Source organism: Lathyrus oleraceus, chromosome 5 (assembly GCF_024323335.1).
Source record: "Lathyrus oleraceus cultivar Zhongwan6 chromosome 5, CAAS_Psat_ZW6_1.0, whole genome shotgun sequence".
Classification (NCBI taxonomy): domain Eukaryota; kingdom Viridiplantae; phylum Streptophyta; class Magnoliopsida; order Fabales; family Fabaceae; genus Lathyrus; species Lathyrus oleraceus.
In genome coordinates, this window is record NC_066583.1 from 535,888,037 (window position 1) to 535,912,402 (window position 24,366).

The 24,366-nt window shown below is 40.9% G+C and overlaps 3 protein-coding genes and 1 long non-coding RNA gene across 5 annotated transcripts in view; 1 reads left to right on the plus strand and 3 right to left on the minus strand.

The window, feature by feature from the left end:
• LOC127086171 (uncharacterized) overlaps positions 1-1,826 on the minus strand; it is a 57,292-nt gene extending 55,466 nt beyond the window's left edge. Inside the window, exon 1 of the mRNA XM_051026894.1 lies at positions 1,770-1,826. The gene's annotated coding sequence lies outside the window, so the exon portion shown is untranslated. The remainder of the gene's footprint in view (positions 1-1,769) is intronic.
• A 10,657-nt stretch (positions 1,827-12,483) lies between these two features.
• On the minus strand, positions 12,484-13,717 carry LOC127081901 (uncharacterized). The gene is made up of 2 exons (XM_051022129.1): positions 13,484-13,717; positions 12,484-13,098 (listed from the first exon to the last, which is right to left on the minus strand). The coding sequence occupies exons 1-2, from the start codon at positions 13,715-13,717 to the stop codon at positions 12,484-12,486; spliced, it is 849 nt and encodes a 282-aa protein (XP_050878086.1).
• Positions 13,718-14,479: 762 nt separating this feature from the next.
• On the minus strand, positions 14,480-15,664 carry LOC127081902 (uncharacterized). Its single transcript, XM_051022130.1, has one exon. The coding sequence runs from the start codon at positions 15,662-15,664 to the stop codon at positions 14,480-14,482; it is 1,185 nt and encodes a 394-aa protein (XP_050878087.1).
• A 4,208-nt stretch (positions 15,665-19,872) lies between these two features.
• LOC127086173 (uncharacterized) lies at positions 19,873-22,389 on the plus strand. 2 transcript variants are annotated; one of them, XR_007789417.1, is made up of 6 exons: positions 19,873-20,318; positions 20,423-20,526; positions 20,634-20,814; positions 21,395-21,609; positions 21,709-22,111; positions 22,191-22,389. It is a non-coding gene; the product is annotated as an uncharacterized LOC127086173 (long non-coding RNA). The 2 variants fall into 2 exon arrangements; XR_007789416.1 differs by having other exon boundaries at positions 19,880-20,318; positions 21,709-22,389.
• Positions 22,390-24,366: the final 1,977 nt, after the last annotated feature.

A 24,366-nucleotide genomic window follows, 5' to 3' on the forward strand; every position in this document is an offset into this window, starting at 1 on the left:
TCTTGACCTAGGTTTTCATCCAAACTTGTTTGTTAGCTAGAGATAGTAATGAATGATTTTGTTCACCATAAGGTTGAACCAAAAAGTTATCATTTTGATAGATTGTGTTCGAGAGAAACAATGGATCAAAATGGCAAAACTCACAATGTGTGTTCGAGAGAAACATATTGAGAGGACTTTGTGAAATGATCTATCATCTAAAGGAGTTTATAAGATTGTTGACCGAGCAAATACATGCAAAGTGATCATTGAAACCTAACTTTGGCAATCTTTCTCATTTATTCAAACCAAAACTTTTACCGCAATTTATTACTTTTTATGCAAGATAACTTGATTAAAACCAAAACCCTATTGTTACATTGAGCTAAGATTAATACAACCATCGAACGGCGGTGATATCTTACAATCCCTGTGGATACGATAACAAAAACCCGACACGAAATATACTTTCAACAAATGCACCAGGGAATTGTGCAAAGTATCTATCATCTAAATTATATCATGCAAATTGCAAAGTATGCTACCATAGTACGGGTTACTGAACTTTGTCGTTAATATTCAATTATTTGAAATGAGATTCCATAGACTTATCGATATGACTAAACAATTCTTCAATCAAATGACAATAATTAGTTTCTAATATTTAATTTACGAAAAAAATGCCTAGAGAAAAATAAGTATTGCTGTACAAAGAATTATTGTAGTTACTACAGAATGATAGAAAATAGAATCAGTAGTAAAGATTAATAAAGCTACAATTAAGAGAAAATGACACCAGTAGTTAACATGGACATACTTGCAAGTTCCCCGAAGATGACTAATCATTCGGTCCAAAAATGACGATTCTTCCATTCCACATAGTACTTTAATAACTTTGTTGGAGCAATTACATCGCACTTTGGAAGCATTGTATCGAGGTCCTCTTCAAACTTAGCTCCAATTTCTTTCTCCAATTCAGGCTCCATCTTAAGTCTATCATGATATAAAAGGTTACAGTTAAAAGGTTTCAGCCTTTGGAGTAAAAGCTTCCCGATTTGTCCAGCACCCACCGTTCCTATCGTCTTTCCTTCAAGATCATAGGCTCTATGTGCAATGTCAGCAACATCCCATTCTCCTGTAATAGACTGATATGGTAACCAGGCACAAAATTCCTCACCATAATGAGAATTCTCATGAGCTCATCCTCAGCAACAGATACTGTGTTGCTTCTTGTGACCTCTGCGACAATTAAACCAGAAGCAGCCGCAGCATTGAGATCAATGTGATCAGAACCAATTCCGGCAGTCAAAAGTAACTCTAAATTCTTAGCTTTCTTAACTCTTTCAGCAGTAACATAGGCAGGGTGAAATGATGTAGATATCAGAACATGAAGATCAGAGATGGTAGTTTGTGTTTTAAATTTTGTTAAAAATGCTCTACTCAGATCAAACAATTTCATATTCATCAAACTGGTCCAATTACTAGGCACTACGCCATTGATATGATTACCCTCCAATTTGATATCAACTAAAGAACCTAAATTTGCAACAGAATGACTCAAAGTACCACTAAGATTAAAACACGGCAAATTAATCATCGAAACTTTACCATCAAAATTGCATTTTAATCAAATTTATATCATGTATAAAGTTATTGAGGCATTTCCACAAACAGCTTGTGAGTGTACATATTAAGCAGTATTATAAACATGTTGATTCAAATGAGATAAAAAAATGAAATTTGATATTAAGAAAACTAGAGATTAAAGAGAAATGGAGATAGAAGAGTACCTTTATTTCTGTGATAGAGAAAAATCGACGGCGGTGTAATTGGTTGACGGTGGCGGAAGCTTTGCACAGAACATGAATGGAGTGATAAACTCAACGTCCAAATTTTGGGAATAAAATAAGGCCCCTCAATGGGGCCTAAAAAAATGCATTATATAAAGGGCCTAAAATAAATCTCAATGATAAGGGGCTTATTATATTGGGGCTTTAATAGGGCTTAATAATTGGGGCTTTTAAATATAGGGCTTATTTGACAGCTCTACCTCAGACTGTTTATGCGTGCATATTGTTGATGTAGTTGATAGCTGTTTCGGTCTTGTTGTTAATTTCGTAGCAATTCAGCAGGTTGATACAATTGGGAATCCGACCGTCAAGCAAAACCTGCATACTGTCATACTGAATTATCCAAGGGAAATGATGTGTTAGGTCTGCTGATTTCAGCATTGGCTTCAATGGTGTCAATGGCCCTTAAGGGATGCATAATCACGGGGTGTTAAACCTGTATTGTCCTTTGCACTTTTCCATGCTTCAATTCCAACCATTCCCGGATCATCGGTCAAAGCATCCAATACAGTTTCATAACCACTCATACTTGCTGCAACATGAAGGGGCGTCACTCCAACAGGCCCAACACATTCGGGTCTAAACAAGAATCTGTCAGGGGGCTTATTGACTTGCATCTCTTTATTGTCTCCACCATCCGACGCATTAATTTGCATAAAGTTCAACAGTAATTCTACCATAGGCCTGCAATTTCTCTTTACAGCTTTGTGTAGAAGACCCATGTTTAACAACTCAAGCTCGGGAGAGGTATGTTCTGCAGTATCAACTTCACCTTCAAATATAATGTCCAAGAGTTTTTTCATCACGGCACACCAATCATGATCCATTGAGAAGCCAACAAGCCATGTGTACTGATTAAAGTGAAAGCGATCTTGAACAGGTGTTGCTGGCCCTAGCCTAAATTTCACACGAATTCTATGAAGGAGCCAACCCATTTCTTGTATGAAATTCATTGCTCTGAGTCTTTTCTTCCATTAATTTAGCTTTTATCTGGATGTCATCAGCAGTCTCTGCTGCTTCAATGACAGTTTCTAGATTACATATCTCGGAACAAATTTCAGGCTCTGCAACTATGAATGGAAAGGAACAACTGCTGAGACTATCATCTTCGACCTCAATAAACCCTCTTCCAGTCATATTTGGTATATGACAAGAGAAGCTGAGATTCTGAAGCTCATGGTGTCCAGTGGCTGCATCAGCACCATCAATCAAATCATGACACTATTCCTCTACCAAATACTTTCCTTCGAGTGCGCAGAGCAACCTTGCACTAGACAGGAAAAGGTTTAACCCTTTCACAGAAAATTTTACATCTGCATTCGCAGAAACAGCAAGGGGCTTAACGCACAAAATCTGACAATTATCTGGGCTTCCAAGACGCAATGGCACATCCAAGACCACCTGAGCATTATACAGAATAGCTACAGAGTTATGTACTCTTGTATATATCAATCCTGTTCTCCAAAGTGAATCATTCGATGCAGCTAGAAGCTTTCTCAATCTAGATCCCAGATTATAGCATAGCTCATCCCATGCCGAATTTTCTAGGCGGAGACATATAGTTAAAATAATACAGCCCGACCTTATATGGCTCTCTATCTCTGTCGGACTGTGAGATAACCAGCTAAGGATCTGTGATCGAAGAACAACAGGGAAATCATTAGGATCCTTGCCAAAAAGTTTGAAAACAATTCAATCTGTTCGACTCTGGCCTTCCCCACTAGAGGTAGATGGTGACTGGCTTTGTTTTGTCATTATGGTTATGAATATGTGTAATTATGTGGTAGCTAAGGAATGAATGATTAGATGCGGCTATATGAATGTTAGCTTCTGCGATGATGAATCGATTTCGTGTTAAATCAAAATGTTGGTGAACGGACTGTTGGAATGAACCGCTAGTTCTCTATCCAACTGGTTTGGAAGATGTCGGCAGGTGATATACGTCAAGAATTGTTGGGAAAGCAAATCCATTGGTATGCATCTGACGCGTTGCAGGATGTTACAGGTCGTTGTTGTCATGAAACTTACCATGGAACCGGTTTTATTATGCAGGTCGCGGATCCCGAGTCTTCAAAGCAAAGCAAAATGGCTTGGCGCGTTGCGAACTCCATACCAGCTGTTGTTGGATTCGTACCGTGGTCTGCAAAGAGACATAATTGTGACTGAATTGCACTGTAACTTGTATTGTTTGAAATGTATTCTAACAACCATGTAACACTTTGCTTCAAAATGGAAGGCTCTTTACAATTAAGTAATAGCATTTCAATTGTCTCTAATCAATTTTTCATGCTTATTTTGTGTCACTTGTGAAACAAAAAAAAACTCCACATATGGCCAAAAGACAAAGGAAGAGTGGCACGTTAGTGATTCGGAGTGTATTTCGCTATCTGCTTCAAGACTGAATGCAGAATAGGTTTGGACGGCTTGTGAGTACATTGGACAAATATCCTCCAGGATTTTAACACTCCACTTATGGAACTACAGTATAACAGACCAAATTCCAATGAAGCACAAACAATTAATTTAAATTAGTATTAATTAGGATCAATTGAACCTGCTTAAAATAAACTCTAGAATTAATTGGGATTAATTAAGGTCAATTTTAAAACCGAATTCCGGATTCAATTATTTTCAAAATTCAATTGAAATAACAATGCAACATTTAATTGGAATTAAAATATAGTAATACCAATTAAAATCAACTTCAAATTTTAACTGAAATCAATTCCAAGATTTAACTGGAATTAATTAGAATTAATTCAACTCAACTTCGTAACTCGATCCATAAAATCAGTTTCAAACTTAAAATAGTTGGCTTCCAAATTTAATTGGAAATAGAATCATAAATGTAGTAGGATTAATCTGCCAAGCATAACATCCTGACAATGAAATGCGGTGGACTATGGATGTTGGCCGACTTTGGTCAACTTTTTGACCAAAAAATCGACAAATGATCAAAGTGGGAAGTAGGTCTCAAACCAGGGTATTAAAAGTCCAGATAAGGCCGGCGCAACCGAACACGTAGCTTCACTCCCCGTTACTAGCAATTTAGGGTTTGGACCCATCTTGATAGGACTTGAGTTTTCACAGATCAGGTCATTAGGGTCTTGCATCTCTTGCCACTAAATGAATACTCGAACTGAACCTCTAGGGTTTCATCCACTCCACAGTCCTAGTTTCATAAATCAATATCTTTGAATCCAAAAGGATCAATCACCAGATATGAATGTATATGCATGGAGCATGAAGATATGCGGAATTATTCTTCAATTGAGGATTGAATGAAAAGATGGACCAGGAAGGGCAAATTTTGGGGTACAACAGCTGCCCCTATTTGATCTTCTTGGACCTGAATACAGGAATTGCGGAAGCTTTTCATGTATTCAAGGTAGAAGAGGATTAAATTCCTACGTGCCCGAAATTTGCCGGACCAGGTGATTGGCTTTATTACCAGTGTGGAGGGTATGTTTTATGCAGTGCATGATGTATGCTTATTATTTTTTTATGATGCATGTTTTTTCTTGCTTGTCGTATGTAAGGATGAGTCTTTATTGTGGTGTGAACTCCGACTCGTCATCGAGAATTAGAACATGATTGCCGAGAAGTTTTAATTGGTGTCAATGCTGCCATCACGAAATCCCTTGCCTGTTAAGGAACACTGAAAGGCTGGAGTCCCCATGGTGCCCCAGTCGATTGAATGTCACAAGTATTCAAGTAACATTACTGTTGAGTCACCGATCGCCTACCAGGTTTATCGGGTTCCAACGGTAATGCAAAATGTTTCTCTTTAATGTAGCTTTTTATTGTTCCCCAAAATTTTAAAGCATTATGTGAGAAAGACAAGCCAGTTATTTTGCATACAAAACACAGAACAAACACATTTGGTGGAATAAACTGAGTTTTATTGATATAGAATTTGTACATATTGTGAGTACAAAGATGCAGACGCCCTTAATGAGGACGTTGCAAAAATTGAAAAAATAATAATTGAAATGGCAATGGGAAATATTTTTGTATGATTTTCTCCATTGATTACGACATTGGCCTTAGTCTACCATATAATATGAATCCCAAGACCTTGCTTCAGTTGACGGTGATTGGATCAGTCCTTGACCCTCTGATATCTAGCTTGTAGCGTGTAGACTCAAGGATCAGAGTCAATGCCTTTATCCCTAACTTTTGCCTGGATCTTTCAATTCTTTTTGTCCACCGGGATGCTCCTTTTTGCCTAAGCCTCCCTTTCGGGTTTTCGGCTTAGCGAGCTTAATATGTGTTCCCTAAATTTTGCATGGACAAATCATTTTTTGGTCCATCGGGATAGCCATTTTTGCCTAGATTCACCCTGCGGAGGTTAATCTAGCGGGCTTTCATCATTTCTTTTTAGGCATAATATTTTTTGACTATGTCTGCATTCACTGTTGTGAGGATTAGAGACCCGACTGAGAAGACCTTTTTGACTACGAAAGGTTCCTCATAGTTAGGAGTCCATTTGCCTCACGGGTCTGAGTGAATAGCAGAATACCTCTTGAGCACGAGGTCTCCAACGTGGTATGCACGAGGAAGAACCTTCTTATCAAAAGCTTGTTTGAGACATCTTTGGTATAACTGACCATGACAGATGGTCATCAAACGCTTCTCTTCGATTAGGTCATACCGAGATCGAACCCATTCAACTTCATCCAGATTTGTTTCCATGATGACCCTGAGTGAAGGAATCTCGACTTCGATCGGTAGGACGACCTCCATCCTATAAACCAGAGAGTACGGAGTTGCCCTAGTGGATGTGCAGTCTGAGGTTCTGTAACCATGCAAGGCGAAAGGTAACATCTCATGCCAATCCTTGTATGTCTTGACCATCTTCTGGACGATCCACTTGATATTCTTGTTAGCTGCTTCTATGGCGCCATTCATCTTGGGCCGGTATGGTGAAGAGTTGTGGTGCTCGATCTTAAATTCTTTGCACAACTCCCTCATCATAGTGTTATTGAGGTTACTGGCGTTGTCAGTGATGATCTTGCTAGGTATTCCATAGCGGCAGATTATCTATTTCTTGATAAACCGGGTAACCACTTGTCGAGTGACATTAGCATATGAAGCAGCCTCGACCCATTTCATGAAGTAATAAATAGCGACTAGGATGAATCGATGTCCATTGGAAGCTTTGGGCTCTATCATCCCAATCATATTGATGCCCCACATAGAAAAAGGTCATGGAGAAGTTAGAACATTCAACGGAGTTGGTGGCACAAAGATCTTATCACCATATATCTGGCACTTATGGCATATTTTCATTAAGTTGTAGCAATCAACCTTCATTGTCGTCCAATAATAACCAGCCCGAAGAATCTTCTTGGCCATAGCAGGACCCTTTGCATGTACACCCTTGCAGTCCTCGTGTATGGATCTTATGATTGTACTAGCTTCGTGTCTATCCACGCATCTGAGCAGTACGGAATCATAATTCCTCTTGTATAGTACATCACCATTTAGGAAGAACTTGGAAGAGAATATTCTCAGAGCTTTCTTATCGGTAATGGATATACCCTTGGGGTATTGTTGTTTCTCCAGAAACGTCTTTATGTCGTAAAACCAAGGCTTATCGTCAGGATCAACCTCAATTGCTAGACAATGTGCTGGTTCATCTAAGTGGTCAATTTGGATGGATGGTGCTTCATTCTTCCATTTGACTTTGAACATAGATGCTAGCGTGGCTAGAGCGTCTGCTAACTGATTTTCTTCCCTAGAAATATGATGAAAGGAGATTTCATCAAAATAGGGTATCAGTTTTCTGATGTGCTATTTGTAGGGTATCAACTTGTTATCCCGAGTTTCCCAATTGCCTTTCACCTGACTGATTACCAGAGCTGAATCACCGAATACCTCAAGGATTTTGATTTTCAAGTCGATTGTCGCCTCTAACCCGTATATACATGCTTCATATTCTGCCATGTTGTTGGTGCAGTCAAAACACAATCTAGCGGTAAAGGGAATGTGGAAACCAGTTGGAGAAGTGATAACAAAACCTATACCATGACCTCGAGCATTGGAAGCACCATCGAACACGAGCGTCCATCGCAATCCTGGTTCTGGGCCTTCCTCAGGGCTTACCTCGAAGCCTGGCATAGTAAAGTCTCTGATAAAGATGATGTCTTTGTCTGGAAAGTCAAACCTCAACGGTTGGTAACCTTCAACAGGCAGGTGAGCGAGATAGTCAGACAGAATACTCCCCTTTATTGCTTTCTGGGTCACATACTGTATATCATACTCGGTCAACAACATTTTCCACCGGGCAATTCTACCAGTAACAACAGGCTTTTCAAATATATACTTTATCGGATCCATCTTGGATCTCAATAAAGTAGTGTGGCAAATCATATATTGTCTCAGGCGTCGAGCCGCCCAAGTCAAAGCACAAAAAGTCTTTTCTAAAAGTGAGTATCGGGTCTCACATTCAGTGAGTTTCTTTCTGAGATAGTATATAGCATGTTCTTTCTTGCCTGTGTCGTCGTGTTAACCCAAAACACAACCCATGGATTCATCCAGCACTGTGAGATACATAATGAGTGGCCTACCTGGAACCGGTGGTACCAAGATTGGTGGTTCTTGCAAGTACTTTTTTATTTTATCAAATGCCCCTTGTCAATCATTGTTCCACACAATCGATTGGTTCTTTCTCAACAATTTGAAAATCGGTTCGCAGGTAGCTGTCAGGTGAGATATGAATTTGGAGATGTAATTAAGTCGCCCAAGGAAGCCTCGGGCCTCTTTTTCTGTTCGGGGAGCTGACATATCTTGGATGGCTCGAACTTTGTCGGGATCAACCTCAATACCTTTTTGACTGACTATGAAACCCAAAAGTTTACCTGATCGAATTCCAAAAGTACACTTAGCCGGATTCAGACGCAGTTTAAACTTTCGGAGTCTGACAAATAACTTTCTCAGATTTACCAAGTGATCTTCCTCAGTTTTGGATTTGGCAATCATGTCGTCCACATAAACCTCAATCTCTTCATGAATCATGTCGTGAAAGAGTGTTATCATGGCGTGCTGATATGTTGCCCCTGCATTCTCCAAGTCGAATGGCATGACTTTGTAGCAGTAAGTTCCCCAAGGTATGATGAAGGTTGTCTTCTCCATATCGTCTGGTGACATCTTTATCTGATTGTATCCAGAGAACCCATCCATGAAAGAAAAGATGAGAATTGAGCTGTGCTGTCGACCAAAACGTCAATATGAGGCAAAGGGAAGTCATCCTTTGGGTTGGTTCTATTGAGGTCTCGATAGTCTACACACATTCTGACTTTACCATCTTTCTTAGGAACTGGAACGATATTAGCAACCCGTTGCGGATACTCAAAAATGGCTAAGAAGCCAACATCTAGCTGCTTTTTAACCTCTTCCTTGATCTTGAGTGTCATATCGGGTTTGGTCCTTCTGAGCTTCTGTTTGACTGGGGGACATTCGGGCTTGAGCAGTAGGTGATGTTCGACAATGCTGTTGTCTAATTCTGGCATATCTTGATATGACCAAGCGAAGACGTCGACATATTCACGTAACAAATCTACCAACTCGAAGTGTACATGCTTGGCAAGAGATGCCCCAACTTTTACCTCTTTTTTTTCAGTTTCAGAACTCAAGTTAATGACATCCACTGGTTCTTTGTATGGGTGAATCTCTTTCTCTTTGTGCTCAAGGAGTCCTGCTAGTTCAGTTGGTAATTCACAATCTTCCTCACTGTAGTCTTCAGCTTGGTTGATTGGAAGTCCAAATTCATAGTTGATTTTAGCCATGTCGTAATCAATGTTTTTATTTGCTCTGCATATGATGAGCTTATTTTAGTATGCTTATTTTTGAGAAAATGGAAAAAGGAAAAGAAAACTTTTGCCATTTCGTTGTTTTTTAGTGAAAACGGAAAATAACTGAAAGAAAAGGAACACGAGTTTTGCATGCAAAAAAGTACTTTTATTTATTCACATAATACTTTTAAACATGGGGGTCCTTACAAGCTATCCTCTCGTCTCAGGAAGGGACGAGGGACAGAGAAAACAAAGTGCATTACGTTTTTTCCGAGTACACCATAGGGATCACGGTGGTCGTCCAATTGGGAAGCTTGAATCCTGGTGGACATCTGCGAACGAGGTCGGGTGCCCCTAGCTTCTTACCACTGGACTCTCCAATGACCGCCACGGTATGCTCACTTTGATAGTCGGTGCTGCTGAACTTGACCGGGTTGAATTGCTTTTTCTTCGGACTCACCTTGCATGTTGCCGGGTGATAATCGATACCAAACCTGTCGCGCTTTTCTACCACATTAACGACCTTGCCCCAACCGGGAAGCGAGCCTTTCTCCAATGTCTACTTGGCACTCTTCGATGAGGATAAGATGGTAGCGGATGATTGATTGTTGTTGGTGGAGGCGGAACTGACATCTTCAAATTCTAGACAGTGGAGCGGAACCTCGACGATCCCCTCATCTGTTTCAATATATCTGAAGGAGGAGAGTTCACTGACCAACAAATCTTCTTCCCCACACACAATTAACTATTTGTCATCTATCAAGTACTTCAACTTCTGGTGCAAAGTAAAAGTGACTGCCCCAGCGGCATGAATCCATGGTCTACCCAACAGACAACTGTAGGCTGGGCTGATGTCCATGACTTGGAAAGTGATATCGAACTAGTGTGGTCTAACACAAATAGGAAAATTGACCTCCCTAATTACCTGCCTTCGGGAACCGTCGAAAGCTCTAACAATCAATGCACTAGTTCTCATTTCAGGCCCCTTGAACTGTAACTGGCTTAATGTAGATTTTGGTAGTACATTAAGTGAGGATCCAATATCAACAAGGACTCAGGATAAGAGAGAGCCAGTACATGTGACCGAAATATGTAGTGCTTTGTTGTTGGCCTTCCCTCAGGAGGTAACTCTATTTCATTAAATCCCAGATACCTACTGGTGGTAATGTTTGCAACCACGTCGTCAAATTGATCGACCATGATATCTTGCATCACGTGAGCGATATTTAGAACTTTCAGTAATGCTTTGCGGTGAGCCTTAGAACTCATCAGCAAAGACAAAATTGATATTTTGGAAGGCGTTTAGTTCAACTGTTCAACAATCTTGAAGTCACTCTTTTTGATCAGTTTGAGGAATTCCCGACTTTCCTCAAAGGTGATACTCTTCTTGTGATCATTAGAATGTTCTTTCTCAACCATCGGCCCTTTACCCTTGGATGCTTCGGCCTCGGCAGCCTTATCATTGTCAATAACTTTCGTCAAGACTGGAGCAGTCGTCATGGTCAGAGTGGCGAGTAAAGTTGCCACTGCCTGCAGAGTCGGCGTAGGAGTTGCCTTCTCTTTAGGCGAGACAATTGTGGGTGCTGGAGACACCCTAGGAGTGTATTTAGGAGCAAATACACGGCCGCTTCGAGTCATGCCTCCCGCTCCAGCAATGTTGACTATTTCTGTATCAGGAATGCGGATTTCTTTCCCTCCCAAATACGTTGTGGTCTCATAATTCCAAGGCACTGCCTTGGTATTCTGATACGGAAACAGAGTTGGAACACGGAAATGAATCGGTTGAATCCTCTTGGGAGGAGCTTCAACCTTCTTCTTCCTATATACAATTGTTATCGGTTCAATCACTGTCATCTCTTCTTCTGCTTTGGACTTGGAGAACTGTACTAACCCTTGATTTATCAATTCTTGCACGCATTTTCTCAATTGCTTGCAACCATCCAGATCAGACTTGTACAGTGAGCAATCGTTATGCACTCCTTCTAAAAACCCAAACTCTTCAAGTTTTCTCAACACGACGGATAACAAAGTCTTCACCTTATCAACCCACTTCACAGGTTCTGCGAATTCTTCTTCAATGACGACGCTGGCCGTAGGACCATCATGATTAGGCAGGGGGTTCGTCTTTAGATTAGGCTTTTCTTCCGAGAAGGTCAAGATCTTCCTATCAATCAAGTCTTTTATTTTGTTCTTTAAAGGCCAACAATCTTCGATGGAATGTCCCACGTGGCCGGCGTGGTAGGCGCATGAGGCGTTGGGGTTATGTTTATAATGGTAAGGCGGTACGGCCTGAGGGATTTCTTTTGGCACGATGGCCCCACATGGACCAAATATGGTACCAAGTCAGTATATGGTACTGGGATCTTAACGTACTGAGCGCGTCTGCCATAGTTTCCTCTATTATTCTGCCCTCTATTGTCACGGTTGTATTGTCGATTCTGATCTTTCTTAGTAGGAGTTGATTGTTGATTGCTTCTCTGTGGTTGATACTGGAAAGGCGGTTGTTGGTATTGAGCTGCGGTGACATATAAATATGGATAATACGACATAGGGGCCATCGGAACCTGATATCGGGGGCGAGCCTTCGCTATGATAGTGTTTGCCTCCCCCTCCTTCTTTTTAGCGAAGCCCCCATGCGGCCTCTTGTTGATTGTGTGTTGTGTGGTCGTGTCTATTATTTTCCCAGATTTCAGCCCACTCTCAACACGTTCCCCAATAGTAACCATGTCTTTAAAATTTCTCGATGAACTGTCAATCATCTTTTCGGAATATAGTCCTTGCAGCGTACCCATGAAGATGTCTACTAACTCATTGTCAGATAATGTTGGCCGAACCCTAGACGCCATTTTGCGCCAACGTTAAGCATATTCCTTGAAGGTTTCATTAGATCTTTGCGACTGGTTCTGTATTTGAAGCCTTGTCAGAGCCATGTCAAGGTTGTACTTGTACTGTTTCAAGAATGCCTCTGAGAGATCCCTCCATGATCGGATCTTCGAGTGCTCTAGACTCATGTACCAGTCCAAGAAAGCCCCAGTCAGGCTATCTTGGAAGCAATGAATCAAGAGGTTGTCGTTATCAATATGCGAAGCCATCTTCATGCAGTACATAGTGAGGTGACTGCGGGGACAGCTAAGGCCTTTGTATTTGGGTAGGCCAGGCACCTTGAATTTTTGGGGCAACGCCACGTTCGGGACCAGGCAGAGGTCTCGAGCATCTATGCCAAAATAAGAGAAGCCCTCAATGTCCCTTATTCTGTCGTCCAAAAGCTGGTAATCCGCGGGTCTAGCCGGATCAACAGCGGGAGGAGCGACCTGACTGGCCGGTCGAGAAGTTTCGGGAGCGATTGGTGCGGGCATATTCGGGTTGAACCACATTGGCGGGTAGAGAAAACCTGGTGGCACGGTCTGAGCGGCAGTAGCAGGCTGAAAGTATTGCATCCCAGGTTGAGCATTGGGGGCCTGAGATGCCCCTGTCTGCACATACTAGGGTGAAAGGATCGTCATCATGGGCACAAAACTTGCCTCTAGGTAACCGAAAGGAACGTCGGGACCTGACCAATGCTCGCAGCTCGAGCAGTCTGATTAGGAAGTTAAAAGTGGAGGCGCGGGCCTCAGTAATCTTCTTCATTATTAGGGAGGTCGTCAGGGACCTGACCCTGGTTGTCATCCGGATCAGCAACATTAACCAGGGTAGTTTGGAGAGTGGGGAGAACCCAAGGGAAACCAGCATTTCCAGCAGCAGCAACAAGAGTCGGGTGAGGGGAGAAAGCCCCCCCCACTGGCGAGGCTAGCAGCAAGATGTGGGGACATTCCCCATGGGGTAGGCAGCAACAAGCCTAGTAGGGTCCATGGGGACCACCTGACGGTTAGGCACCACAGTTTCTACCGGAGGGTCGACGGTAGTGCCAACAACAGTATCAGGAACGGTCACCCCAGCATCACGGGTGACGTTGGCAGTAGCAGAGGCAGGGTTCCTCTGAGACTGAAGGATCTCGAGGATGGTCTTTATGTTCCCCCTGAACAAGTTCATTTCTCCTTGCACTTGGGCAAGGGATTCACGGACAACAGCGTTGTCGGCTTCGTATTTGGCCATGATTCTATATTTGCTGGAACTTGTGTAGTATGGATGACGAGTCGTCGTTGTTGCTGCGGCAAAACAGGGGAGGTAAGCATTTTGTTTTCTGTCAGCTTTATGCTATGAATGTAATAAATGCATGTTTACCAAGTAGAAAAAATATTATTTCTAGGGTGCCAGTGTGCCAGTGTGCATACATAGTCATACTGTGAACAAGGATAAGACAACAGGAGTATTTCAACAAAATCTCTTTTATTTATTTGAAAGCCAAACAGTACAAATTATTACAACTCGAGGTCATTTTGATGCACTAGCATGGAGATCAAACTTGTTCCTTTCCATAACAACCCTACATACATAAATGAAATGAAAAACAGTCTTCAGGGTATTGTGAGGAAACATGTCAGCATAGGCCTTATTCAACAACCCAGGAAGGTTCTCAAGTGATTGGCTAGCAAATTCGGCCAAGCGGGCATGTCTATCAGTCCAATACTGGGCATCCCTGATGAGGTTATGTATCAAGTAAAGACTCGGTCCATTCAAGATGTCTTACACAAATTCTTCTTTCTGGTCCAGGAGAACTTGCAAGTGACGACTCTGAATCTCCCATTGGGTAGCTTCCTCTTGCAGTTGTTTCCTTTCCTCCAAGTTTCGATGGGCCTGGCGATTCAAAGATCGTATCTCTTCAAACCTTTTGTCGATGTCACTTTGGAGTTGTGTGAGGGTTGTTTCTAGCTTCTTGGCGCGGTCTTGCTCGTCCTTCAAATCCTTCTACGATTTCTACAATAGGTCTTGTAGAGATTTGATTTGACCTTGGTAGTCAATCTCTCGCTTGCAGGCTCGATTCTGGGCTTCGGCCAACTCTTTCTTCTTGTTCGCAATGGTCTCAAAAGACCCTTTCAGAGCATCTCCCACCTTTCTCCTTTTGTTTTGCTCAATCTGGATATCAGTATCTGCTTTGTTGAACCTTTCCCTCTTCTGACTGAGGATGGCCTTCAGGGTGTTCTTTTCTAAGGTGACTTTTATCAGGCTGGAACGGAAACCGACATTCTCTTTTTCCAACTTCTTGATGATTTCCTTGAGGCGATCCACTTCAGAAGTGATGGCGGCAGGTGGCTTGGGGGTTTTGATACACATGGAAGGTTCCCACGGGTACGACAGTTTGATCATCTTGGCCATTGGCTTCACCCAATCAGCATAGGAGGTAGTCACGGTACATAATTGCTTGCCTAGATCTTTCTTTCCCACTCGCTGTATTTTGCCCCATGCTCTACGCACTTTATTCATCATCTCTGGACTCTCAACCCTTTCGGCTAAAAGCAACTCTTCCAACATACGATCATCGAGTTTCTCTTTGAGCGGATATCCCAAATTACGTAATGTGAGGACGGGATTATAGTTGATCACACCCCTTTTTGTGCTGACAAGAGGAACGTTTGGGAACTCCCCACATCGGAATATTCGCTCCACTCTCAAGTAATCGAGAATAAACCAGACGACGTCCTTAGCATCTAATGACATTAACCTTTGTGACCATTTCAGATCACCCACATTATCAACAAATGGCCCTTTCTTCGGGAGATGGGACACAATCCATTTCTGCAGCAAAGGAATACAACAATTGATGGTTCCCCCTTTCTTAATATTTCTCCAATGGAAGGAGAAGAATACATCAGCTAGTAAGGTGGGGACCAGATTCTGAGAGATGAATATGGTGATGGCAGCCTTGTTGACGAAGCCTTCAACATTCGGGAATAACACCAATCCATAGACGAGTAATGCAAAGCTGGCGTAAAATGCGTCCCAACTTCCACTGTTGGCAAACATAATGGCGTTCTCGAATAGGAATTTGGACGGTAGACCCTGCGTGTTACCCTTGATTCGGAGAGTGGCCTCGACTAGATCCTTTTTCATGCACAAGGCCTGAGCTATATATGCGGAATCTGGGAAGTCTTCATCAATCATGTAGGGAGCTTAGTTCTTGACTGGCAACTGTAGTAGATGGGCAAACTCCTCTAGTGTGGGAGCTAGAAGAAAGTCCTGGAACGTGAAGCAGTGTAAAGTGGGGTCATAAAACTGTGCGAAAGTGAACATCAACCCTGAATCTTCCTTGGTGTTTAAAACCCCTAACCGATTGCCGTAAGCTTGCTTTAAGGCTACTCGGTAATCTTCGGTAAGGCACTCGCTGAGCTTCCTCAACTCATCGACCTTGGAGTCTCTCAATTTGTAATGATGGGTTTTTCTTCGGTTGGTCTTATCCATGGCTGCACTGACACTAGCAACTGGCACAGTAGGTCCCTGAAAAATGCAAATGTAACATGTAATGGTTAATGTAATGATGTTATGTGATGCAATGATGGCAGGATGTCATATAATCAGAATTCTGGCATGCGTTGGATAAACTGCACAATCTATTTATTGCAGGTTCAAAGGTTCGACGTATACACAAGAACACGGGTATGAATAGTCTTGGTTTCCTGCAAGAAATACCCCTATCCCCTTACAGGTGTGTACTATCCTCAAAGGGTGGTCCTAAAAGGTCTCTAGAGTCAACGACCCAATTTGAGATACCATTGTCTTGGACGAATGACTCGTCAGACAATGATACTCCCAAAAAGATCTACTCTAGGTGTGACATACCCAAACAGCACATACAGATATCCAAGATGCCAGAATGCAATAATAAAGTAAGTAGCAAATAAAATAAAGCGAGTAAGGTATAAAGATGAACACCTAGAAACTAGCGAGAAAATAACCTAAACTAGGCTCGACTCCTCTTAACGACTAGGAAGTACTCCAAGTAACGAAGTTCCCCAGCAGAGTCGCCAGCTGAAGCTAGCGGAAATATACCCGAACGTATCGCACGCTCAAACATACAACAGAGTCGCCATCGAACTTTATTTATCCCCAAAGGGAGGGGAAAACATCGAAAAAACCCCGGGGAATAGATATACTGGGTAAGGAAGTCGGTTATGCAAGGAGAAGGTATTAGCACCCCAAACATCCATGGTACTCCATGGGAACCGTTTTGATTGTTCTCGCTCGAATATGTGTTATCTAAAGATTACTCTCAAAAGAAGGGGAAGGAAAGGAAATAGATAAAGTGCTCGGTGAGGATTAGGGCCCCCATGCCTACACATCCTCATAGTGCAATGAGGAATTCAGAGCTTCGTAGTTCAAGGAACTAGAGGCAGGAGGTGGAAAGGAGTGTGATAGAAGGTATGATTTAAGCCAAAGAATTTCATGATTTGACCTCCAACAAGGGGTGAAAATGTGAACCCAAGAGTAAAACTGGTATGAACCAACAGGTGAGGAGTCTGAGACATGGTGTCACTGTATTGGAATAACCGAAAAGAAAGGGTTGCCTAAATACGGTTGCAAAGTACGTAAGGAGATGTTTGTCTAAGCTACAAGGTCTAACAAAACAAACAAATCGGCTCTTGGTTCACAAAAAGGGGTACAAGATGGAGCACAAAGGTATAATGTATTTGACTTAAAGAATAAGGTATATCACATGAAGTGAGCGAAGGTAGATTACAAAGGTATCATGGAGATGAATGGAGTGAAGTGACCTAAGTCACATAATAGAGTATCTGGTGATAAGTGACTGAAAAGGTATAGTTTGAAACCAAAAGTCAGATATATCGGAATCCACGTGAGAAATGGAATTTGTACCATAGAGGGAAAGGTGGCATGAACCACAAGTGAGTGGTCTAAGACATGGTATCACTATATGGTTGGCCGAAAAAGAAGGAATTAAATGTCTGACAATAAGCCAAACAACTCTAGGTACTAAAGCGGAATATTCATTAGGCGTCATAAAAGGGTATATATATGGAATTCCAAAGAGAGTGTATTTCGATGTCAAAGGTATAATATGTCACTAGGTGGACGATTTATGACTGAAGGTAGATAATGGATAGTGAAAGATATGGATGATGCCCTAAGGCGAAAGATATGGATGACTCGTCAAGGATTCGCATCCTCGTGCCTACGTATTCTCATTATGCAATGAGAAAATCAGAGCAATCGTAGTTCAGAACTACGAAAAGAAAGGAAGGGAGATATACAGTGATGAAGATTATAACTTGCACCAATAGAATGGTAACATGGGAATCCATAAAGGCAAACTGACTTTGAATGAAAGAGTAAACAGACAGACCGACGAGTGAGGGGCGCGAGGCATGGTATATTTATCGTTGAATGACTGGAAACAAAGAGAAATAACTGTATGGCAATAAACCAACAACTCTTGATACTAAGATGAACATTTCATTAGGTCGTCTTATAAGGGTGAATATGGAATCCAAAAGGAAGTATTGATTGGCACAAGGAAACATATATCACTTGTTGGGGAACAAGCAATTTGAGATCAAAGAGAAGAAGTATCTTGGGTCCATGAAGGAATAAACTCTGAACCGAAGAGTAAAGGTAAACCAACAAGTGAGGGGCCCAAGGCATGGTATCACTATAGCGGAATAAGCAAAAACAAAGGAATTAAACGTCTGGGTACAAGTCAAACAACTCTCGATTCACAAGACGGACTATTCACTAGGCGTCCTAAAAGGATGTGAATGGAATCCAAGGAGAAGGATGATTGATCTCAAAAAGATGGTGAGATTGCATGAGTGGAGAATGATCCATGTGATAGAGAAGATAGATTGATAAATAAGATAGCTCACGAAGAAACAGGGTTCTCCTACCTACGTACCCTCATTGTGCAATGAGGAAATCAGAGCTTTCGTAGTTCAGCCTACTAGGGCTGAAAAGAAAATGATTGGAGGCAAGAAGAAATGTATGATAGAGATTGAATTGATTAGAATGGAGTGGAGAGGGAAGTGATAAGAGACTCGATAGTCGATTGATAGGAATCACACTAAAGTCTATGAATAAGGGCGAACGCTTTGAATATTTGGGGCATACGCCCCATACACAAAGTCGCTCTAGACAAGGGTAGGAGAGACTCCCTCTCATCATTCCTCATTACTTAAGACTTGAAGTGCATGATACTTCTCTTGACTGACAAGTTACTGGTGAAGAACCTTTGTTGTTGATCCTTGTGTTGATGTTGAACTTGTATGAAGAGGAAGACCACGTAGTTTAATCGATTCGTATTGTACTAAAGTCTATGAATAAGGGTGAACGCTTTGAATATTTGGGGCATACGCCCCATACGCAAAGTCGCTCTAGACAAGGGTAGGAGAGACTCCCTCTCATCATTCCTCGTTACTTAAGGCACGTTTCGTACAATTTGAATCGGGTTTACCAAGTGTTGACCTTTGATTTATCTTGTATAATCCACTGCTTGGTGTGACTGAGGATGCCTTGATTGAAGATCTTATCTTGATGCTTTGAGCTCAACAACTTGGAAGAAAAGTCTTATTAAGTGACAAAGGGTCTTTTGGTCACTCAATTGAGACTGTGGGATTATATAAGTTCAAAGGATTTAATTGATCAAAATTTCTTTTGATCAATTTAATCGGGGGATTTGAAATGATTTAAGAAACTAGGTTAATCCTAATCTAATGGTGAGAAATTAAGTCACACTAACCTAAGGACACATGTTATGATTGATTAAAGTCGATTGAAAATTCTATGTTAAATTCTAGTGGAGCACGTTATGGTTAATCACAAATCTTGATTAAAAATTCTATGTAAAAATCCTAAGGGAACATGTTATTATATGGTTAAACATCAAAATCACCCCTAAAGGGTAAAATGGTTATTAACAAAATACATCAATTCTAATCGAAATCTAACTAAAACCTAAAATGATTAAGTCCTAAAAATGGGTTTAACCTAATATTGAAAATTGGCCTAAATCCTACCTGATTTTTAATTAAAACTAAATTTAATTTCTAATTAAAATCTAATAGCTAATCAACTCTACTTCTATCTAACTAAAATTCTAAAAGAATCCCAACATCCTAATTAATCTCCAATATATCTAATCAGTTCTAATGAAATCTTAAGAGTCTAATCATCTGAAATTTAATCTAAATCTGATTGATCACTAATAATTCTAATCAATTCTAAATTTCTAATAAAATCCTAAAACTTAATCTAATTACCCTAAATCCCTAATTAATCCTGATTCAAATCTTAACTAAAAAAGGGCCTGTTTCTAAACAAACCAGAACCTAAAAGAAACCCCAAGCCCAAAAGAATGGGCCTCAAGGCAGGAATGGTAGTGGGGAGAACGGGTCTGCACAGATGGCGGTCCAAACCCGGTCCAAACATGACCTCGCGGATACAATCCTTTCTTCTTCACATCGAGCTACAACAGAGGAAACGAGTAAAATCCTACGGCACGTCACTCTGTTCTTTACATCGTCGTGCCGTCATCATCATCGCCGTATCCACTTCGTTTGTGTGATTTTGTCTGTGTTTGGACGTGTAGCGATTTGTAGGCTCCTGGCTTGGAAGATTCCATGGGATGGCTCGTATCGCCCGCCTATAAACGATGTTGAAGATAGACCAGATCGAGTTTCTGATGGCGGTTTGGTGAGAATTGGCGTCCTCGCTGAACACGAATCTGATAATGGCGATCTTTGATTTCTCCTAAGAAGTTCAGGTCGAAACTCAAGGCGTATGAACTCGGAGCAACTCTGGGGTTCAGGTAAGGAATGCTACGATCTCGAATCTCCTTTCTCCTTCTTCGATTCATTATTGATTTACTTCCTTCTGTTTTCAATTTGATATGTGTATGGTCGCGGCGCGAAGGAGCTTTGGCTGCAGGATGGCAAAACCAAATGCAGAGTTCAACTCTCGTTATAGAATCCAGTGGAATTCATTTGCGGGATCGAATTACAGAGTTGAGATGTAAGGTATAGTTGCAGAATCGAGGCGCATCATTTGAAAAATGTGAATCTGAATTTGGTGAAACATTCTGACATTTTTTTTAATTCCTAATTCCACTCCCTTCGCATCAAAGTAACGGACTTAAGGCCAAGAAACTTCAACGGATATCAAGAACAACGTGGGAACGAGGCTAGCAATTTGCATCAAGTAATGGAATGAAATCATGACACCAAGAATATGAGTTACGATAAACTGAAGCAAGTTACCAGAATGAAGCGACACGGAGGTTCCGGTGTCGTCGATGTCGTTCACAGGTGACTTTCCTTCTCTTTGTGTGATTTCTATAACTTCTTCTTTCTTCTTCTTCTGAATTTGAGAACGGTGAAAAGAGACTGAAGTGGCCTAGCTCAAGGAGAATTGAAGCTTCTATGCGAAGCTTCAATGGCTTCTTTGAGATAGAGTGAGCTCTGGTGAGGGAAGAGGTTGCAAGAGAGAGATAGTGCAGGTTCAAGCCAAAAAATGCAAGGGCCTCAACGTGTGAGTGATGAATCTCTTAAATAGAGTTTAGGCTTGGGAATCTCTTAGCTTTTGATTTAGGTATGTAGTTAGTTGAGGGTGGCTTGGAGTTAGTTAGGGATGACTCACTGAGTTAACTGATAACTCAGTTAGTTAACTCAGTTAGAATTAATTTCAGCTTGTTATAAGTTAGTTGTGCTGAGTTCTGTTAGGGAAAAAAATTGGTTAGCTTCAGTAAGTTAGTTTTTTCAGTTAGCAAACGGTTAAGCCGCTAAAAGGTTAGATTGAAATTAATAACAGTTTTCTTCTTTACACAGGTGTGTTAATGTTTGTTAGTTCAACTGTAAATTGACGGGCTTCTGAAATTGATTTTTGTAGGCGTTGCATGATATGCTGCGTTCGTCGCGTGTGAAGTTCGGTGCTCGATGATGTTAATCCTATGTTCCATATGGCATGAGAATGCTCTGACTTTGATGGATCAACCGCACCTCCTGAGTGCTTAATATTCTGGAAGATATAAGTAATGACAGTTGAAACTTCTTCCTCATATGGTCTATATGCAATGGCGACACAACATGGACTAACATAAGAAGGTTAGAACAATCTCGGCAAATTCCTTTCCAATGTATATGAACAGAATCAACCATCTGTATTGCAACTGAGTATGAGTGAAATGTGATGCTATGTTGTAGGTTAACATTTTATATGCGAGTTATGGTTGCCGGGTCTGGAATTCACGCGCTGAAATTGGCATTGAACTGCTTGATGGCTGCAGGTTATAGCTGTGAACTGGTGTCTCGGTTGCGTTTGTTGCAGGACTGTCTCGACTCTGGCCTTCCCCACTAGAAGTAGATGGTGACTGGCTTTATTTTGTCATTATGGTTATGAATATGTGTAGTTATGTGGTAGCTAAGGAATGAATGATTAGATGCGGCTATATGAATGTTAGCTTCTGCGATGATGAATCGATTTCGTGTTAAATCAAAATGTTGGTGAACAAACTATTGGAATGAACCGCTAGTTCTCTATCCAACTGGTTTGTAAGATGTTTGCAGGTGATATACGACACGAATTGTTGGGAAAGCAAAGTCGTTGGTATGCATCTGGCGCATTGCAGGATGTTACAGGTTGCTGCTGTCATGAAACTTACCATGGAACCGATTTTATTATGCAGGTCGTGGATTCCGAGTCTTCAAAGCAAAGCAAAATGGCTTGGCGCGTTGCGAACTCCATACCAGCTGTTGTTGGATTCGTACCGTGGTCTGCAAAGAGACATAATTATGATTGAATTGCACTGTAACTTGTATTGTTTGAAATGTATTCTAACAACCACGTAACACTTTGCTTCAAAATGGAAGGCTCTTTGCAATTAAGGAATAGCATTTCAATTGTCTCTAATCAAATTTTCATGCTTATTTTGTGTCACTTGTGAAACAAAAAAAACCCACATATGGCCAAAAGATAAAGGAAGAGTGGCACGATAGTGATTCGGAGTGTATTCCACTATCTGCTTCAAGACTTGGACAAATATCCTCCAGGATTATAACACTCCACTTATGGAACTACAGTATCACAGACCAAATTCCAATGAAGCATAAAAAATTAATTTAAATTAATATTAATTAGGATCAATTGAACCTGCTTAAAATAAACTCTAGAATTAATTGGGATTAATTAAGGTCGATTTTAAAACCGAATTTTGGATTCAATTATTTTCAAAATTCAATTGAAATAACAATGCAACATTTAATTGGAATTAAAATATAGTAAGACCAATTAAAGTCAACTTCAAAATTTAATTGAAATCAATTCCAAGATTTTACTGGAATTAATTAGAATTAATTCAACTCAACTTCGGAACTCGATTGATAAAATCAGCTTCAAACTTAAAATAGTCGGCTTCCAAATTTAATTGGAAATAAAATCATAAATGTAGTAGGATTAATCTGCCAAACATAACATCCTGACAACGAAATGCAATGGACTATGGATGTTGGCTGACTTTGGTCAACTTTTTGACCAAAAAGTTGACAAATGATCAAAGTGGGAAGTAGATCTCAAACCAGGGTATTAGAAGTCCAAATAAGGTCGGCGCAACTGAACACGCAGCTTCACTCACCGCTACTAGAAATTTATGGTTTGGATCCATCTTGATAGAACTTGAGTTTTCATAGATCAGGTCATTAGGGTCTAGAGTTTCATCCACTCCACAATCCTAGTTTCATAAATCCATATCTTTGAATCCAAAAGGATCAATCACCAGATATGAATGTATATGCATGGAGCATGAAGATATGCGGGATTATTCTTCAATTGAGGATTGAATGAAAATATGGATCAGGGAGGGCAAATTTTGGGGTACAACACCACGCATCTGAGCAAAACCATATCGAAATTTCTCTTGTACAGAACATCATCATTCAGGTAGAAATTACTGGCTAATCTTCTCAAAGTCTTCTTATCTTTCAAAGATGCCCCAGACGGGTAAATCTGACTTTGGAGGAAACACTTGATGTCGTAATACCGCGACTTCTCGTCTTTGATCTCTTCAGCAACAAACACATGAGCTGACCTATCAAGACGCATCACAGACAAATTGGGAACTTCATTCTAATACTTCACTACAATTATTGACGCCAATGTTGCAAGAGTATCTGCCATCCAGTTCTCATCTCGAGGGATATGATGAAATTCAACCTTTGTAAAGAAAGTTGAAATCTTCCTTGCATAATCTCTATATGGTATTAAACCGGGTTGATTTGTCTCCCAATCACCTTTGATCTGATTCACAATCAAAGCAGAATCTCCAAAGACATCCAAATACTTGATTATGAGATTCATGGCCTCTTCAAGCCCCATAATGCAAGCTTCATATTCTGCCATGTTGTTCGTACACTTGAAAGTCAATCTAGCTGTAAATGGTAGATGCGTGCCTTGAGGAGTAATAATCACTGCCCCAATGCTATTACCATACTAATTAACAGCCCCATCAAATACCATGCCCCAATGGGAACCAGGTTCTGGCCCTTCTTCAAGCAATGGTTCATCACAATCTTTCATTTTCAGGTATAAAATCTATTCATCGGGAAAATCATACTGCACTGACTGGTAATCTTCAATCGGTTGGTGAGCCAAATGGTCAGCCAAGATACTACCTTTGATTGCTTTTTGAGATCGGTATTTGATATCATACTCTGATAACAACATCTGCCAATGGGCAATCCTCCCAGTTAAAGCAGGCTTCTCAAATATATACTTGATCGGATCCATTTTGGATATCAACCAAGTGGTATGATTCAGCATATATTGACGCAAACGCTTAGCAGCCCAAGCCAATGCGCAACAAGTCT